Below are 20,082 nucleotides of genomic sequence, written 5' to 3' on the forward strand. Positions count from 1 at the left end.
GGTTTGGTCTCTGCCGTGTCTCAGTGTGAGTATCTCTTCCCACGTGCAGACCTCACCTCCATCACCCTAACCTGCCCCACCGCACACCACCCATGCACACATACGTGGCTTCCCTGTCTCAGTGATGGCAACTTCCACCCCTCTAGGTGCTCAGGCCAGAAACCTTGGACTCACTCTCCACTCTTCTTTTTCCTCCCCTTTCCCCTCCCCTCCCCTCCCGTTCTGTCCCCTCCTTTCTCCTCCTCTCCTCCCTCCTTTCCCCTTCTCTTCCCTCCCCTCCCCTCCCTTCCCCTTTTCCCCTCCCCTCCCCTCCTCTCTCCCCTCCTCCCTTTTCTCCCCTCCCCTCCCCACCTCCATCTTCTCCCCTCCCCTCCTCCCTCTCCTCACCTCCGTTCCCCTTTTCCCTTTCCCTCCTCTCCCTTCCCCTCCTCTCCTCTCTCCTCCCCTCCTCCCTCTCCTCCGCTCTCCTCCCCTCCTCCCTCTCCTCACCTCCCTTCCCCTTTTCCCCTCCCCTCCCTTCCCATCCTTCCCCTCCTCTCCTCTCCTCCCCTCTCCCACCTCCCCTTCCCTCCCCTTCCCTCCCCTTTCTCCTCCCCTCCCCTCTCCTCTCATCCTTTCTCTCCTCCCCCCCCTCCTTTCCTTTCCTTGTTCCTTGTTGCTTTCCTTTTCTTGCCTTTCCTTTCTCTCCTTCATTCTTTCCTTCTTTCTCTCTCTCTCTTCTCCCCATCTATGCTTCCTCCCTCCTTTCCTCTTTCCTTTTCTTTCATTTGCTTTCTTTGACAGCATCTTGCTGTCCCCCAGGCTGCAGCGCAGTGGTGCAATCACAGCTCAGTGCAGCCTCGAACTCCTGGCTTCAAGTGATCCTCCTGAGTAGCTGGGACTACAGGCGTGCACCACCACGCCCGGCTAATATTGTAAAAATGTTTTTGTAGAGATGCGGTCTCACTATGTTGCCCAGGCTGGTTTTGAACTCCTGGCCTCCAGCGATCCTCCTGCCTCTGTCTCCCAAAGTGCTGGGTTTACAGGCACGAGCCACCACACCTAACCTCTCGTCTTATTTTCTCACCCTACATTTGATTAGCAAATCCCTTTGGCTGTACCTAGAAAACGCATCTCAAGTCTGGCGGCTTTAACCCTGCTGCCCTGGTGGAAGCTACACGTGTACAGTGCTTATGTAACAAACATTCACTCACTTAAACCCCACACAACGCTATGAGGTGGGTCTCGTGGCATCCCCGTTTTACCGCTGAGGAAACGGAGACCCAGAGAGGTCACGTGGCTTGCCCTGCTCATAGCTGGTTTTCCTGCTGCCCTGTCAGAGTCTGGTCACGCAGATCACATCACATCAGCCCTCTGCTCACACCCTAATGGGCTCCCACCTCGCGCAGAACAGGAGTGAGAGTCCTCATTTCACACGCGTGAGGTCCGCCATGATCTGGCCCTCCTCCTTCCCTGCACTCATTCTCTCCCCTTCTCCCGCCCTCCCTGCCTCCAGGCACACCCTAGCTCCTCCTTGCCCTCAAACACCTGCGTGTGCCCCTGCCCCAGGGCCCTCGCACCTGCTGCTCCTTCACATCCATCAGGGTTCTACTCAAAAAGGACCATATCACAAAGCCTTCCTTGGCCAGGTGTGGTGGCTCACGTGAGGCCTGCAATCCCAGCCCTTTGGGAGGCCAAGGTGGGAGGATAGCTTGAAGTCAGGAGTTTGAGACCAGCCTGGGCAACATGGAGAAACCCAGTCTCTACCAAAAATACAAAAACGTAGCCAGATGTGGTGGCACATGCCTCTAGTCCCAGCTACTCGGGAGGCTGAGGTGGGAGAATCGCTTGAACCTGGGAGGCGGAGGTTGCAGTGAGCCAAGATCGCGCCACTGCACTCCAGCCTGGGTGACAGAGCGAGACTCCGTCTCAAGAAAAAAAAAAAAAAAAAAAAAAGCCTTTCTTGGTCACCCATCATAGGACAACCCCATTCCCAGTCTTCTCTCACCATCTCCGCTTACCCTGCTTTATTTTTCTCCATAACCTTATCGCCACCCATCCATTACATATTTCTTGACTTGTTAGTTACCTGTCTTCAGCCCCTACATGTAAACTCCATGAATGTGGTGGTAGTTTGGTTAGTCATTGCTTTATCTCTAGTGCCCAGCACATTTGGTAAATATTTGTTGAGTGAACATCTTATGGACACAAGTGAGCTTATTACCTACGCATTTCAGGGAGGCTTGGGCTGGGTGCAGTGACTCACACCTGTCATCCCAGCACTCTGGGAGGCCAAGGCAGGCGGATTGCCTGAGGCCAGGAGTTTGAGACCAGCCTGGGCAACATAGCAATGATAATGAAATGATAATGATCATGAAAACATTATCCAAGTGTGGTGGTGCATGCCTGTGGCCCCAGCTACTCACGAATCGGAAGCGGGAGGTTCAGTTGAGCCCAGGAGTTGGAGGCTGCAGTAAGCCAAGATTGCACCATTGTACTCCTGGCTCTAAATATAAAATATAAAAATGAAATAAAATAATATTTTAATAAAAGGCTTGTTGTAACCAAGTGAGTAAGAGAAACGCCACACTTGGAGACTAATTCAGGAGTCCTTTATTAGCCGGCGACCAAGGGACGGCTAATGCTCGAAATTCTCTCGGCCCCGGAGAAGGGGCTAGCTTTTCTTTTATACAAAGGTCTAAATAGGGGAGGGGGGTTTAACTGAAGCAATTTTACAGAAGCAGAATAGGCAAAAAAGCTAAGAAATTAATTGGTTGGCATGAACCCAGGGGGCGGAGCTTGCAGTGAGCCGAGATCGCGCCACTGCACTCCAGCCTGGGCGACAGAGCGAGACTCCGTCTCAAAAAAAAAAAAAAAATTAATTGGTTATAGAAGCAGTTACAAAAATAAACAATTCCAGGTGCAGAGGCTTAAACTATCACTAAGAGATAAATGCAGGGGCTTTAAGTACCTTCCACTGAGCACATCCTCAGGAGCTGCTGGTACAGCCTGCCTCAGTATCTTATCAGCAGTTTGCATTCCTGGATGTGCTTGGAGTCAGCTTGCACTAGTTATTCCCTTAAGGGGGATAAAGGGGCTGCAAGTGAAGAAACTAAAAGGGAGTCTGTCCGGCTCTCTCTGCTAGGAGAGAGGCACTCAAGTTAAAACAAGGTAGGTATCAGAGCCTCTAGCTATCCAGGCAGATCCTTTGGAAAAGAGAACGTCCAGCCTCTTGGGCTGCCCCTTGGGCCCTTATGCTCTGCTTGGTGGATCTGCAAGTCACGTGGGTGCTGGCTTCCGTCTGCAGGGAAGTCCCACCTGCGCAGAGCCATGACTCATCACGAGGAGTCAGTGAGGGAGGCCAGCCTATGCAAGAAGCTGCGGAGCATTGAGGTGCTACAGAAGGTGCTGTGTGCGGCACAGGAACGCTCCCGGCTCACGTACGCCCAGCACCAGGAGGACGATGACCTGCTGAACCTGATCGACGCCCCCAGTGTTGTTGGTGAGTAACCTAGACTATGCCCTCTACGGGGGTGCCTGTGCCGCGGAAAGAGCACGCCTAGCCTGTGGGGGGTTGAGCAAGCCCTTGCTGTGTGCTTGGCACTGGGAGGGCCGCACAGGGCAGGGACCGAGGTGCTGCTTTTGCCCTGGAGTTCTCTTTTCTTTTTGAGACGGAGTCTCATTCTGTTGCCCAGGCTGGACTGCAGTGGCATGATCTCAGCTCACTGTAACCTCTGCTTCCCGGGTTCAAGTGATTCTTCTGCCTCAGCCTCCTGAGTAGCTGGGATTACAAGCGCCCACCACCACACCCAGCTAATTTTTGTATTTTTAGTAGAGATGGGGTTTCACCATGTTGGCCAGGCTGGTCTCGAACTCCTGACCTCAAGTGATCTGCCTGCCTTGGCCTCCCAAAGTGCTGGGATTACCAGCGTAAGCCGCCACACCTAGCCTAGATACACTTTTTGTGCTGTTGTTCTCATGTAGAATCAGTCTGCCCTGGGATCCTTTGTTAGAAATTGACCAGCCTTGGCCGGGCGCGGTGGCTCAAGCCTGTAATCCCAGCACTTTGGGAGGCCGAGACGGGCGGATCACGAGGTCAGGAGATCGAGACCATCCTGGCTAACACAATGAAACCCCGTCTCTACTAAAAAATACAAAAAACTAGCCGGGCGAGGTGGCAGGCGCCTGTAGTCCCAGCTACTCGGGAGGCTGAGGCAGGAGAATGGCGGGAACCCGGGAGGCGGAGCTTGCAGTGAGCTGAGATCCGGCCACTGCACTCCAGCCTGGGTGACAGAGCGAGACTTGGCCTCAAAAAAAAAAAAAAAAATTGACCAGCCTTATGTTAAGGGTAGTCCGAGCCTGCTATGAAAGATGCTGGTGGGGGTATGTAGCTGTCAATGGTCATTATTTGCCAAACCTCCTTTTCACTGGGAAATCCTCATACCACATTAATAATGAAAAGGTCAAGCACGGTGGCTCAAACCTGTAATCTCAGCACTTTTGGAGGCCGAGGCGGGAGGATTACTTGAGCTCAGGAGTTTGAGACCAGCCTGGGTAACATAGTGAGACCCCATCTCTACAAAAAATTAAAAAAAAAAAATCATCAGGTGTGATGGTGCATACCTATAGTTCCAGCGACTTGGGAGGCTAAGGCAGGAGAATCATTTGAGTCCAGGAGGTCAAGCTGCAAGAGAGCTGTAATCGCATCACTGCACTCCAGCTTGGGCAACAGAGCGATATCCTGTCTCAAAATAGTAATAATGTGAAAACAGAAAGCACAGTATCCCAGGACTGTGTCCAGTGAGGCATGGAACTTCCATAACAACACTTGAAACATAGATGACTTCTCAATAGGTTTTTTGTTTGTTTGTTTGTTTGTTTTTGAGAGGTCGTTTCGCTCTTGTCACCCAGGCTGGAGTGCAATGGCGTGATCTCAGCTCACTGCAACCTCTGCCTCCCTGGTTCAAGCCTCAGCCTCCCAAGTAGCTGAGACTACAGGCGCGTGCCACCACACCTGGCTAATTTTTTGTATTTTTAGTAGAGATGGGGTTTCATCATGTTGGCCAGGCTGGTCTTGAACTCTTGACCTCAGATGATCCTCCCACCTCGGCCTCCCCAGGTGCTGGGATTACAAGCGTGAGCCACTGTGCCCGACATCCTCAGTAGGGTTTTATGAGTGCCAGAGAAGCCCACTAAGCCCCTTAAGTATCAGGAAACCCCATCGGTGGGGAATGTGTCTGGTTATCACTCCCTGGTCCCAGCTCGGGAATGAGTTATACCTCCTGTGGCTCACAGGAGGTACCTAAATGGAAGATAGAGTTCACCCTAGGTCGGGGGTTGAGCTGTGTTCCATCTTCTCGTACTACTTGTCTAAACCGAGGGGAAGGATGCGTGACTAAGACAAAGTTCTGTACCGTCTCCTTCCCAAGGATCACTTTCTATTCTTTTCTTTTTTTTCTGGAGTCTTCCTCTGTCACCCAGGCTGGAGTGCAGTGGCGTGAACTCACTGCAACCTCTGCCTCCTGGGTTCAAGCGATTCTCCTGCCTCAGCCTCCCAAGTAACTCGGATTACGGTCACCTGCCACCATACCTGGCCAATTCTTGTATTGCTAATAGAGACGGGGTTTCACCATGCTGGCCAGGCTGGTCTTGAACTTCTGGCCTCAAGTGATCCACCTGCCTCGGCCTCCCAAAGTGCTGGGATTACAGGTGTGAGCCACAACAACCGGGCTATAGGGATCACTTTAGATTACAGAAACATTTATCCTCCCATTTCTAATGCTCTTTTCTAGCTAAAACTGAGCAAGAGGTTGACATCATATTGCCCCAGTTCTCCAAGCTGACAGTCACGGACTTCTTCCAGAAGCTGGTATGTTGAATGCTCTCTACATAAATGACCTAAGGGGACAGCTCTTCACTTTGGCGAGTATGGTGTCTTAGTCCATGTGGGCTGCTATAACAAAGTGCCTCCAACTAGGTGGCTTATGAACAGCAGAAATATATTTCTCAGTTCTGGAGGCTGGGAAGTCCAAGACCAAGGTGTGGGCAGATTCGGTATCTGCTGAAGGCCCATGTTCTGGTTTATAGGTGGGGCCTTCTACCTGTGTCCTCATGGCAGAAAAGGTGATGAGCTCCCTTGGGCCTGTTTTAAAAGCATGTATCCCATTCTTGAGGGTTCCACTCCAAGATTGAATCACCTCTCGAGAGGCCCCACTTCCTAATAATTACATTGATGATTAGGTTTTAATATACAAACTTTGGGAGGGCACAGACATTCAGACCATAGCATATTTTCTTTTATTCATTTATTTTCATTTATTTGTTTTTTGAGACAGAGTCTCACTCTGTCGCCCAGGCTGGAGTGCAGTGGTGCAATCTCGGCTCACTGCAGCCTCTGCCTCCCAGGTTCAAGTGATCCTCCAGCTTCAGCCTCCCAAGTAGCTGGGATTACAGGCTGGTGTCACTACACTCAGCTAATTTTATATTTTTAGTAGAGATGGGGTTTCACCATGTTTGGCCAAGCTGGTCTTGACTTCCTGGGTTCCAGTGATCTGCTCACCTTGGCCTCCCAAAGTGCTGGGATTATAGGCCTGAGCCACTGTGCCCAGCCCCATAGCACATTTTAAAAGTAGTTTTTAGGTATTGTCTATTAAAAATTTTTTTATATCTTTTAATTTTTTAAGAGACATGGTCTCACTCTGTCACCCAGGCTGGAGTACAATGGCATGATCATAGCTCACTGCAGCCTCGACCTTCTGGGCTTGAGCGATCCTCTTGCCTTAGCCACCCTAGTAGATAGGACTACAGGTGTACACTGCCACGTCCAACTAATTTTTATTTCTTGTAGAGATGTCTTGCTATGTTGCCTAGGCTGGTCTCAAACTCCTGGGCTCAAACATTCCTCTTGCCTAGGCCTCACAGAGTGCTGCAATTACAGGTATGAGCCACAGTGCCCAGGCCTGAGATTTTTTTTTCCTTTTTGTTTTTTTGAGACAGAGTCTCGCTCTGTCGCCCAGGCTGGAGTGCAGTGGCCAGATCTCAGCTCACTGCAAGCTCCGCCTCCTGGGTTTATGCCATTCTCCTACCTCAGCCTCCCAAGTAGCTGGGACTACAGGTGCCTGCCACCTCGCCCGACTAGTTTTTTGTATTTTTTAGTAGAGACGGGGTTTCACCATGTTAACCAGGATGGTCTCGATCTCCTGACCTCGTGATCTGCCCGTCTCGGCCTCCCAAAGTGCTGGGATTACAGGTTTGAGCCACCGCGCCTGGCCTTCCTTTTTTTTTTTTTTTTTTAAAGACAGGGTCTAACTCTGTTTTCACCCAGGCTGGAGTGCAGTGGCACAATCATAGTTTACTGCAGCCTCGAACTCCTGGGCTCAAGAAGTCCTCCTGCGTCAGCAGCCTGAGTAGATGGCACCATAGGCGTGCACCACCTTGCCTGGCTAATTCTTCTATGTTTTTAGTAGAGAGTGGTTTTCACTATGTTGCCCAGGTTGGCCTCAAACCCCTGGCCTCAAGTGATCCTTCTGCCTTGGCCACACAAAGTGCTTAGGATTACAGGCATGGCATGCCTGGTCTTAACTTTTTTGTGTTAGAGATTTTATTTAAGATAATTTTGGCCGGGTGTGGTGGCTCAGGCCTTTAATCCCAGCACTTTGGGAGGCTGAGGCGGGCGGATCACCTGAGGTCAGGAGTTTGAGACCAGCCTGGCCAACATGGTGAAACCTCATCTCTGCTAAAAATACAAAAATTAGCTGGGCATGGTGGTTCACACCTGTAATTCCAGCTACTTTATTGCTTGAACCTGGGAGGCAGAGGCTGCAGTGAGCCGAGATCATGCCACCACACTCCAGCCTGTGTGATAGAGTGAGACAATGTCTCAAAAAAAAAAAAAAGGTAATTTTAATTAATACAATGTCTAAAAGATAATTTTATTGAAAACATATTGGATATGTTTGAGAAGATGGCACTCCGGATTCTCGCATGACTGCTGTAGCATGTATGCCCCCAGATGTGTCATTTGTCCCTGAACAAGGCCAAGTGAGATCTTCGAGGACAGCAGGCAAAATTCCCTTTAGCTTTCAAGTGTCTGATCCAGCCTTCAAATCCTATACCTAACGATGCTCTCTTCCAAAGGGCCCCTTATCTGTGTTTTCGGCTAACAAGCGGTGGACGCCTCCTCGAAGCATCCGCTTCACTGCAGAAGAAGGGGACTTAGGGTTCACCTTGAGAGGGAACGCCCCTGTTCAGGTTCATTTCCTGGATCCTTACTGCTCTGCCTCGGTAAGCACATGCTTTTCTGGGCTGGCAGCAAACACAGATATCTGGGTGATTGAATTTAGGGTGGGTTCACCCATGTCAAAGGCCTGCCTTTATGTGAAAGGCCTCATGGGTGCTACATTCCCTAAAAGAAAAGGATTAATTTTTACTGTCTTTTTTTTGTTTGTTTTTTGTTAGATGTTGGAAAGTGGAGGCTGCAGTGAGTCGCGATCATGCAGTGGCGTGAACTCAGGGCTCACTGCAGCTTCTGCCTTCTGGGTTCAAGTGATTCTCCCATCTCAGCCTCCTGAGTAGCTGGGATTACAAGGCACGTGCCACCACACTCAGCTAATTTTAGTTTTAGTTTTTTGTTTGTTTGTTTTTTTGAGACAGAGTCTCACTCTGTCACCCAGGATGGAGTGCGGTGGCGTGATCTTGGCTCACTGCAACCTCCACCACCTGGGTTTAAGTAATTCTGCTGCCTCAGCCTCCCGAGTAGCTAGGATTACAGGTGCGTGCCACCATGCCCAGCTAATTTTTTGTGTGTTTTTAGTAGAGACGGGGTTTCACCGTGTTAGCCAGGATGGTCTCGATCTCCCGACCTTGTGATCCGCCCACCTTGGCCTCCCAAAGTGCTGGGATTACAGGTGTGAGCCACTGGGCCCGGCCTAATTTTTGTATTTTTAGTAGAGATGGGGTTTTGCCATCTTGGCCAGGCTGGTCTCAAACTCCTGGCCTCAAGTATTCTGTCTGCCTTGGCCTCCCAGAGTGCTAGGATTACAGGCGTGAGCCACTTTGGCCAATTTTGGCTTTTTTTTTTTTTTTTTAAATTGCACCCAGGCTGGAGGACAGTGGTGTGATCTCGGCTTACTGCAATGTCTGCCTCCCGGGTTCAAGCAACTCTCCTGCCTCAGCCTCCTGAGTAGCTAGGATTACAGGTGCCTACCACCACACCTGGCTGACTTTTGTATTTTTAGTGGAGATGGGTTTCACCATGTTGTCCAGGCTGGTCTCTGTGATCCTGCTGACCTCTGTGAACTACTGACCTCAAGTGATCCACCCGTCTCGGCCACCCAAAGTGAATTTTTGCTTTCTTGATGTGAATTCATGCAAATACCTGTTTTGTTAATGGGGATTGATTAAAGGATTTGAGTGAACAAAACATTGACTTATTTTCAACAATACTTTTTCAGGTGGCAGGAGCCCGGGAAGGAGATTATATTGTCTCCATTCAACTTGTGGATTGTAAGTGGCTGACGGTGAGTGAGGTTATGAAGCTGCTGAAGAGCTTTGGCGAGGACGAGATCGAGATGAAAGTCGTGAGCCTCCTGGACTCCACATCATCCATGGTGAGCGCTGACACCTCCCTGGGCAGTCAGTAGTGGCGTGGAGTGAAATCTGCATGAGTTCAGCCCCACAGGTGTTTACCCGACCCTCTGTCTCCTGCCTGTGTAACATGGTAGAAATGACTGGACTCCCAGGCTTGTAATCACTGGAATGCGCTCACCTTGGGTCAAAGAGAAAATTGGCAAAGTTTTTCTTTTTTTAAAGACAGGGTCTTGCCCTATTGCCCAGGCTGGTTTGCAGTGGTATGATCACCGCTCACTGCAGCCTCTATCTCCTGGGTTCGAGTGATCCTCCCACCTCAGCCACACGAGTAGCTGGAATTATAGGCACCCACTACCACCCATGGCTCATTCTTTATTTATGTATGTACTTGTTTATTTATTTATTTATTTATTTGAGATGGAGTCTTGCTCTGTCGCCCAGGCTGGAGTGCAGCGGCACAATCTCAGCTCACTACAAGCTCTACCTCCTGGGTTCACGCCATTCTCCTACCTCAGCCTCCCGAGTAGCTGGGCCTACAGGTGCTCGCCAACACGCCCGGCTAATTTTTTGTATTTTTAGCAGACAGGGTCCCACCATGTTAGCCAGGATGGTCTCGATCTCTTGACCTTGTGATCTGCCCGCCTCGGCCTCCCAAAGTTCTGGGATTACAGGCGTGAGCCACCGTGCCTGGCCCATTCTTTATCTTTTTTTTTGAGACAGGTTCTTGCTATGTTGCCCAGGCTGGTCTTGAACTCCTGGGCTCAAGCCATCCTCTCACCTTGGCCTCCCAAAATGCTGGGATTACAGGCATGAGACACTGCACCCTGCTAGCAAACTTAAAAATATCCTGTGGATAAAATAATCGACTGATCCATTTTTCTGATCAAATTGTTTAATTACAAAAGTAATACATACTCATAGTGAAAAAAACAAAAAACAACAAAAAAAATCCAATGGTACAGAAGAGCTTAAGACAACCTGTGAAAGTTAAGACAGTCCCTCTCTACGCCCTAGAGACAGTGTCAGCCATGTCTTGGGAGATTTGGGAAGCGTTTGAGTCTCTTCAAGTTCACCCGCACAATTATCACCTTTACTTTTCCCCACATGAGGCTGGGCACGGTGCTCATGCCTGTAATCTGAGTACTTTTGGAGGCTGAGATGGGCGGATTGCTTGAGGCCGGGAGTTCAAGACCAGCCTGGCCAACGAGGCAAACCCTGTCTCTACTGAAAATATAAAAATTAGCTGGGTGTGGTGGTGTGCGCCTGTAATCCCAGCTACTCTGGAGGCTGAGGCAGGAGAAGCGTTTGAACCCGGGAGGCAGAGGTTGCAGTGAGCGGAGATCGCACCACTGCACTCCAGCCTGGGCAACAGAGTGAGATTCTGCCTGCAAAAAACTCTAAAATTTTCCCCAAGTGCTAGGATTCATGCCACACTTAATGACGTTCTCCTCTGCACTTTGCCACACTTAATGACGTACACTTGACCTTCCCTGTGTAACAACACTCATTTATTCATTCAACAAATATTGATTGAGGATCAATTAGGTGCCAGACACTCTCTTAGGTGTCAGAGCTCTAGCTTACATTAGACAGATAAGGTCCCTGCTCCCCCCACGAAGCTGGCACTAAGTCAGCAAATAAGTGGTCAGGATTTTGATAAGTGCTGTAAAGGAAAAAAGACCTGTAACGGGGTGGAATGACTGGGGAGGGGGCGAGGCTCTATCTAGGCAGGGCTGGAACAGACATGAGAGTGACCAGGAGGTTCGAGCCAGTTGCAGAGGGACAAGAAAGGCCTTCTGGGCAGGGGCACCTACAGGTACAGAGTCCCTGCAGCAGAATAAGCTTCTCCTACCAGAGAGGCAAAAAGAAGGCCTTTTGGCAAGAGCACCAGGACAAGGAGGGAGCCGTGGGAAGTGAGGTGGGAAGGAGGCCTTGGTGGCAGTGGTGGGAGCTTGGAAGCCACTGGGCCTTTTCAGAAGGGGAACAGTGTGGTGTGATGTTTGTTTTAGAAGGGCGTCTGCTGCCGGAGACTGGCCATGGCAGTTGTCCAGGCTGGTGACGTTAGTGGCTGAGGTGATGGGGGTGGCTGTAGAGTTGGAAAGACAGGAGTGGCCCTGGGACATAGTTTGCAGGTAGAGCTGATGGGGGATTTGTGGATGCTTTGTGTAAAGGAGATGGTGGACAGGGAGGTGAGGTCCCAGTTTTTGGCTTGATCAATCACATGGGTAGTGGTTATTTTTCTACCTTTAAATTTCTTTTTTTTTTTTTTTTTGAGACGGGGTCTCACTCTGTTGCTCGGGCTGGAGTGCAGTGGTGCAATCACAGCTCACTGTAGCCTTGACTTCCTGGGCTCAGGCAATCCTCTTGCAATCCTCTTGCTTCAGCCTCTCGATTAGCTGGGACTATAGGTGTGTACCACTATGCCTGGCTAATTTGTTTGTTTATTGTAAATTTTTTTTGGTAGAGATGGGGCCTTGATATATTGCCAAGGTTGGCCTCAAACTCCTGGCCTTAAGCGATCCTCCCACCTCTGGCCTCCCAAAGTGTTGGGATTACAGGCATGAGCCACTGTGCCTGGCCTGTTTATTTTTCATAATGATGGGTAATGGGTGTGAGGGAGGTGAAGGAGAGAGGAATCAAGAGTCATGTTTTGAATGTTTCAGATGCTATTAGCGGTCCGATGTAAACATAAAGGAGGAGATTGGATGTGAAGTCTTCAGTTCAAGGAAGAAATCAGAGCTAGAAATAAATATTTGAGAATCATGGCACAGGGATGATGTTTGAGGCTGTGAGACAAAATGCAGCTCCCTGCAAGGGGGCGAGGGCTGAGGGCTAAACATTTAGAGGTCAGCTGGAAGAGAAGCAAGTGCAAAGAAAATAGAGGAGGGTTCAGAGATGTCAGAGAAGAGGAGCTTCTCAAATTAAGAGGAGAAAGCTTTGCAGAGAGCGATGGGTTGCATTGAATGCAGTTGAGAGGTGGAGAATGAGGGCGGCTTAGCTGTGCGTATCGTATTTGGCAGCGGGATGAAAAGACACTTTCGTGGAGAGGTGGCAACGGAAGTCAGTTGAGAGAGGGCCAGAGAGCCAATGGATTTTGAACATATCCATGAAATGTTCAGCATAGGCAAATCCAGAGACAGAAAGTCGATGGTGCTGGGGCTGGGCAATGGGAGTGGGGAGGGACTGCAGAAGGTTTATAAAGTAGAAGGTTTCTTTTTGGGGGCGATGGAAATGTTCTGAAATTAGGTGGTAGTGATGGTCACCCAACTTTGTGAATATACTAAAAGTCAGGCTCACACCTGTAATTCCAGCACTTTGAGAGGCTGAGGCAGGATGTTTGCTTGAGCCCAGGAGTTCAAGACCAGCCTGGGCAACATGGCGAGACCTAGTCTCTACAAAATATAAAAAAAATTAGCCAGGCATGGTGGCACACGCCCGTAGTCCCAGTTACTTGGGAGGCTGAGGCAGGAGGATCACTTGAGCCCAGGGAGGTTGAGGCTGCAGTGAGCTATGATTGTACCACTGCACTAGCCGGAGTGCAGTGGCACGATCTTCTTTTGTTGTTGTTTTTTGTTTTGTTTGTTTTGAGACAGGGTCTCACTCAGTTGCCCAGGCTGGAGTGCAATAGTGCAATCATAGCTCACTACAGCCTCGACTTCCAGGCCTCAAAAGATCCTCCCTTCTCATCACCTGAGGTCAGGAGTTCGAGACCAGCCTGGTCAACATGGTGAAACCCTATCTCTACTAAAAATAAGCTGGGCGTGGTGGCACATGCCTGTAATCCCAGCTACTTGGGAGGCCAAGGCAGGAGAATCACTTGAACCCAGGAAGCAGAGGTTGCAGTGAGCCGAGATCGTGCCACTGCACTCCAGCCTGGGCAAGAGAGGGAGACTCCATCTCAAAAAAAAAAAAAAACAAAAAACCAAAGATCCTCCCAAGTAGCTGGGACTACAGGCGTGTACCACTATACCCAGCTAATTTTTAAATTTTTTGTAGTGACAATCTCATTTTGTTGCCCATTCTGGTCCCAGACTCCTGGGCTTAAGCAGTCTTCCTGCCTCCACCTCCCAAAGTGTTAGGATTACAGGAATGAACCAGACCAAAAGTAATTTCCTTTTGTCTTTTATTTAATTAATTTTGTAGTGACAGGGTCGGACTAAGTTATCCAAACTGATCTTGAATTCCTAGCCTTAAGAGACCCTCTCGAATCAGCCTCCTGAATAGTTGGGATTACAGGCGTGAGCCACTGTACCTGGCTCTTTTTTTTTTTTTTTTTGGAGATAGAGTCTCGCTCTTGTCATCCAGGCTGGAGTGCAGTGGTGCAATCTTGGCTCACTGCAACCTCCGCCTCCCGGGTTCCAGCGATTCTCCTGCCTCAGCCTCCTGAGTAGCTGGGATTACAGGCACCCGCCATGACGCCTGGCTAATTTTTGCATTTTTAATAGAGACGGGGTTTCACCATATTGGCCAGGCTGATCTTGAACTCCTGGCCTCTGGTGATCGGCTCACCTTGGCCTCTCAAAAGTGCTGGGATTACAGGAGTGAGCCACCATGCCCAGCCCCTGGCTTTTTAAAAATGATTTTTAAAAAATAATTTATTTTTGTCTGTTAATTTTTATGATAAGGATTTTAGATAATGATAGTCAAGCACTGTTTTTAGCGACTGAGCCTTTCAAACAAAATCAAATAATGAGAACATTTAGCCTAGCACTCTGGCTGAACTGATGACCTGCTGCCCTTGGCTACTCTCTTGACTACAGTGGGGATTCCTGGTTGAACAAATCTAAGCTTGGAATCAAGCTCTGGAATTAGGCCCTGACTGCCATTCACAAGCTGTGTAACCTTCAGCACGTTCATACCCTCCTTGGGCCTCAGTTTTCTCATCCAGAGGATGGAAGAGTTAGGCCTACACAGTGGTTTTAAATTGTGCTCTATATAAAGCCCTAAGAGTTCTAGAGGGGTACCCCAGGTGGATTTGAGTGAGGAGTGGGTGGCGGGGAAAGAAATAGTAAATGGAGCTGGGCACAGCGGCTTACGCCTGTAATCCCAGCACTTTGGGAGGCTGAGGCAGGTGGATCACTTGAGGCCAGAAGTTCAAGACCAACCTGGCCAACATGGTGAAACCCTGTCTCTACTAAAAATACAAAAATTAGCCGGGCATGATGGCATGCGCCTGTAATCCCAGCTACTTGGGAGGCTAAGGCAAGAGAAGCGCTTGAACTTGGGAGGTGGAGGTTGCAGTGAGCCAAGATCAGGCCACTGCACTCCAGCCTAGCAAGAGCAAGACTCCATCAAAAAAAAAAAAAAAAAAAAAAAAGGCTTTTCAAAGTGGTGGTACACATTGCAGGAGTGAGAGAGAGAGAGAGAGTGTGTGTGTGATATTGGGGTGGACCTGGGGGGGAATAGGGTCAAGAAAGGCTTTTCTTTTTTTTTTTGAGACGGAGTTTCGCTCTGTCGCCCAGGCTGGAGTGCAGTGGCATGATCTTGGCCCACTGCAAACTCCACCTGCTGGGTTCAAGCGATTCTTCTGCCTTGGCTCCTGAGTAGCTGGGATTATAGGTGTGTGCCTCCACACCCAACTAATTTTTGTATTTTTAGTAGAGATGGGGTTTCACCATGTTGGCCAGGATGGTCTCGAACTCCTGGCCTCAAGTGATCCGCCCGCCTCAGCCTTGTGAGACACTGTGCCCAGGCCCCTCTTAGGGTTTATATTAGAAACAATGTCCCTCATCTATTGCAGAGATATACTGTATGCCTAATTTTAGTGCCAGAACGTAGTAGATGATCAATAAACATGGCGAACTAAACAATCTCAGTGTTAGGCAAACCTTAGAAGCTGGTGATAGCCCATGTGGAAGTCTTCAGAAAACAAGTTTCCTTAGATTTCCAGTTTGAATCCTACGTGATTCTTTGACAGTTAATAGTAGAGAGTGTTTAGTGGTACAAAGTTTCAGCTGAGGAAGATGAAAAAGTTTTAGAGATAGATGGTGGCAGTGGAGCATAATGAGGTGAATGTAACTTAATGCCACTGAACTCTACACTTGAAAATGGTGAACATGGCAAATAGTAGCACTGTGAATTTTCTTTTTCTTTTACTTTTTGGCTCCTTCAAGTCATAGTACACTGGATTCTTGAAAGGGGGTGAAATGGATCTATACTTAACTGGTGTGGATTGAAATCCAAGATGTATTAAGGAAAGAAAGTCGAGTGTAGGCAAGGTCAGGAGATCGAGACTATCCTGGCTAACACAGTGAAACCCTGTCTCTACTAAAAATACAAAAAAAAAAAAAAAAAAAAAAGGCAGGCCTGGTGGTGGGCACTTGTAGTCCCAGACACTCGGGAGGCTAAGGCAGGAGAATGGCGTGAACCTGGGAGGTGGAGCTTGCAGTGAGCTGAGATCACGCCACTGCACTCCAACCTGGGTGACAGAGCAAGACTCTTGTCTTAAAAAAAAAAAAAAAAAGGAAATCAGGTGTAGAATAGTGTAGTATATTCCTTTTCAGAAAATGAATGGTAATATACTTATGCACATGTAGAAATACTTGTACATGCACATCATCTTTAGAAGTGTAACATGGAGGGCCTAGAAGCCCAGGTGACAGGGAGACCTATTGCTCACTGCATATTCTTTTTTTTTTTTCTTCCCTCCCCTTCCCCTCTTCCCTTCCTTTCTCCTCTTCCCTTTCCTTCCCCTCTTTCCTTTCTTTCCCCTCTTCCCTTCCCCCCACCCCCCCCTTTTTTTTTTTTGAGACAGAGGTCTCACTCTGTCGCCCAGGCTGGAGGGCAGTGGCACAATCACAGCTCACTATAGCCTCAGCCTCCTGGGCTCAAGCAATCCTCCCCTCTAAGCCTCCCAGGCAGCTGGGACTCTAGTCGTGAGCCGCCACGCCCCACCCTGTATTTTCATATTCGTGACCATTAGTATTACTACTTTCTCAAATATAAGAAGAACCTTAAAATGTGAGTTGTGGCTCCTAAGCTTAAATTATTACTATTGAGTACATTCCTTAAAAATTATCCTTGTTGGACCTGGTGGCGCATGCCTAGAGCCCCAGCTACTCAGGAGGCCAAGGCAGGAAGATCACTTGAGCCCAGGAGTTCAAGAGCAGCCTGGGCAACATAGCAAGACCCTGTGTCAAAAAAGAAAAAAAGTTTGTCCTTGTTTTAAGAACCTAATTCTACATAAGCATTGGTCACCTGAGTTTCCGAATTATATCTGTTTAATTTAATTTATTTTTTGGAGACAATCCTGCTCTGTCGTCCAGGCTGGAGTGCAGTGGTGCGATCTTGGCTCACTGCAACCTCCACCTCCCGGCTTCAAGTGATTCTCATGCCTCAGCCTCCCAAACATCTGGGACTACAGACATCCACCACCACACCTGGTTAACTTTTGTATTTTAGTAGAGATGGGTTTCGCCATGTTGGCCAAGCTGGTCTCGAACCCCTGACCTCAAGTGATCCGCCTTCCTCGGCCTCCCAAAGTGTTGGGATTACAGGTGTGAACCACCTCGCCTGGCCAGACTTCGTAGTTTTTATAATCTATCTTGATAATGCCTAACACCCTTTTTCTTACTTTTCTGCGTGCAGCATAATAAGAGTGCCACATACTCCGTGGGAATGCAGAAAACGTACTCCATGATCTGCTTAGCCATTGATGACGACGACAAAACCGATAAAACCAAGAAAATCTCCAAGAAGCTTTCCTTCCTGAGCTGGGGCACCAACAAGAACAGACAGAAGTCAGCCAGCACGTTGTGCCTCCCGTCGGTCGGAGTTGCACGGCCTCAGGTCAAGAAGAAGCTGCCCTCCCCTTTCAGCCTTCTCAACTCAGACAGTTCTTTGTACTAATGTGAGGAAACAAACACGTTCAGGCCCCGAACATTTCCAGTGCTGACTCGGCCTTAAATGTTTGTGCCATGATGGAAAATATCTATCTATTCTCAAATCCTGTTTTTCTCATAGTATAAACTCACATTTGATGTGTTTTTATGAAGGAAAGTAACCAAGAAACCTCTAGAAATTAGTGGAAAAAGAACTTTTTTCAGGCGTGTCACTATACTGCTGTAAGTTATTTATTATATAAAGTATTGTAAATAGAATAGTGTTGAAGATATGACATACAGCTATTTTTAATGGTGACGATTATGACTTCCAGTCACTATTAAATTGGGGTTACCTATATTAGTACAATTTCTAGTTGTTTCCAGGTTTGGCTAATAATCATTCCTTAACCTAGAATTCAGATGATCCTGGAATTAAGGCAGGTCACAGGACTATAATGATAGAATTAAATTAGTGTCACTAAAAATTGTTCCAAAGTGCTGCTTCCTAATAGGAATTCATTATCCTAAAACAAGATGTTTCTATTATATCGATATAATATGAATGCTATTTCTAGAAAAAGTATAGTGCCAAATTTGTCTTGACTTACTAAATAAAAACAGTGTAGGAGCAGCTTTTCTTCTAGTTTGATGTCATTTAAGAATTGCTAACACAGTGGCAGTGTTAGATGAAGATGCTGTCTACAAGGTAGATAATATACTGTTTGATACTCAAAACATTTTTCATTTTGTTTAAAGCAGAAGTTACATAATTCTATATTTTAAGTCGGGTTAAAAAGTAGTTTTACATTTTATAAGATAATGATGTAAATGATTCAAGTTTAAAGCTCTATTTGACCTTTTTTTCTTTTTTTGAGATAGAGTCTTGCTCTGTTGCCCAGGCTGGAGTGCAGTGGCACCATCTCAGCTCAGTGCAACCTCCGCCCGCTGGGATCAAGCGATTCTCCTACCTCCGCCTCGCAAGTAGCTGGGAGTATAAGTGCCCACCACCATGCCTGGCTAATTTTTATATTTTTAATAGAGGTGGTGTTTCACCATGTTGGTCAGGCTGGTTTCGAAATCCTGACCTCAAATGATCCACTCACCTCAGCCTCCCAAAGTGCTGGGATTATAGGCATGAGCCACTGCACCTGTCCCACTATTTCACTTTTTAAAATGACATTCCTACCGATTGATTTTTATCTTGCTATAAGTTGGATGACACCGTGAATCTAATAAGGTTCACTGTTGACACAGTACAAGTTACATAGCTAAAATACATAGCATTGAAGACTAATTTTAAGGATTAACAAGAGTTTATTTTCTGTTGTGCAATATCTTAAAGGAAGGAACCACCTTTGGAAAAGTGTATCTGCTGCTCCTAGGGCCATGTTTGTATAAATATTTAAATAAACATATTCATTTACCTGAGTTAATATTTCTTTGTACTTTTAGTTCACTTTCATTCCCTCTTTCAAATTGTTTCTCCCCTAATGCACACAGTTTTTAATGTTTTGATTTTTTTTTAGTTACTAACATTTCACAAAGCAGAACTTAAAAGAGCTGTCAAGTTATCTTAGTATTTTCTAAGACAGATGCCATCTTTGTGCTTATTTTTTGTTTTTGTCTTTTTTTCGAGACAGGGTCGCACTTTGTCGCCCAGGCAGGAAGACAGTGGCGCAATCATGGCTCACTGCAGCCTCAACTTTCGAGGCTCAAGCAATCCTCCCACCTCACCCTCCTGAGTAGCTGGGACTGCAGGCATGAGCTGCCACGCCTGGCTAATTTTTTAATTTTTTGTAAAGATGGGGTCTTGCCATGTTGCCCAGGCTGATCTCGAAATCCTGGACTCATGCAATTCTCCCACCTCAGCCTCCCAAAGTGCTGGGACTACAGGTGTGAGCCACCGTGTCTGGTCTGTGTCTATTTTTTGAATGGGCAATTACATACCTTTTGATCCCCAGCCCCTGGTTCCCTCACTGGATGTAGCTGCTGTCATCATTTTCTTGTATCCTCCCATTGTTGGGCCTTCCACGTACAAACACATCCTGTTCTGCCTCACGCGCATTGAGTTTTCAACTTTAAATTTTTTTTTTGAGATGGAATCTCACTGTCGCCCAGGCTGGAGTGCAGTGGTGCAATCTCGGCTCACTGCAACTTCCACCTCCTGGGTTCAAGCGATTCTCGTGCCTCAGCCTCCCGAGTAGCTGGGATTACAGGTGTGTGCCACCACACCCTGCTAATTTTTGTATTTTTAGTAGAGACGGGGCTTCACCATGTTGGCCAGGATGGTCTGGATCTCCTGACCTTGTGATTCGCCCCCCTTGGCCTCCTACAGTGCTGGGATTACAGGCATGAGTCACCGTGCCCGGCCATCGAGTTTTCAACTTTAAATGGGAACTTCAGACTCCATATTTTCTGTGTGCAGAAGACATACGCAGTGTATAAACAAACTGTACATCTGCCAAAAAAAAAAGGGCGGGGGGAGAGAGGCAGGAACAAAGGAAAGGAGGAAGGAACTGTTGCACAGTTATTTATTTACATTGGAAACAGCCCTTGCAGTACAGACCTGAAGAACAGCAGCTCACTCCAGGAACACAGGGCTTAGCATATGCAGTGCTTCCTTGTACATTTGTTTCCTTCAGATGGTCACATCCACCACTGAAGCTTTTTAGAAGGCACTTTCCATGGCAGA

At 47.9% G+C, this 20,082-nt stretch overlaps 1 protein-coding gene across 2 annotated transcripts in view; it reads left to right on the forward strand.

The window, feature by feature from the left end:
* The window catches only part of RHPN2 (rhophilin Rho GTPase binding protein 2), an 87,032-nt gene extending 68,214 nt beyond the window's left edge, over positions 1 to 18,818 (forward strand). For both annotated transcript variants that reach the window (XM_003915290.2, XM_009194094.4), the window contains 5 exons: positions 3,287 to 3,481; positions 5,772 to 5,848; positions 8,116 to 8,262; positions 9,432 to 9,587; positions 17,155 to 18,818. In XM_003915290.2, coding sequence (XP_003915339.2) covers positions 3,287 to 3,481; positions 5,772 to 5,848; positions 8,116 to 8,262; positions 9,432 to 9,587; positions 17,155 to 17,415 — 836 coding nt within the window. In that variant the 3' untranslated portion in view covers positions 17,416 to 18,818. The remainder of the gene's footprint in view (positions 1 to 3,286; positions 3,482 to 5,771; positions 5,849 to 8,115; positions 8,263 to 9,431; positions 9,588 to 17,154) is intronic.
* The last annotated feature ends 1,264 nt before the right edge of the window (positions 18,819 to 20,082 follow it).

Source organism: Papio anubis, chromosome 20 (assembly GCF_008728515.1).
Source record: "Papio anubis isolate 15944 chromosome 20, Panubis1.0, whole genome shotgun sequence".
Classification (NCBI taxonomy): Eukaryota; Metazoa; Chordata; class Mammalia; order Primates; family Cercopithecidae; genus Papio; species Papio anubis.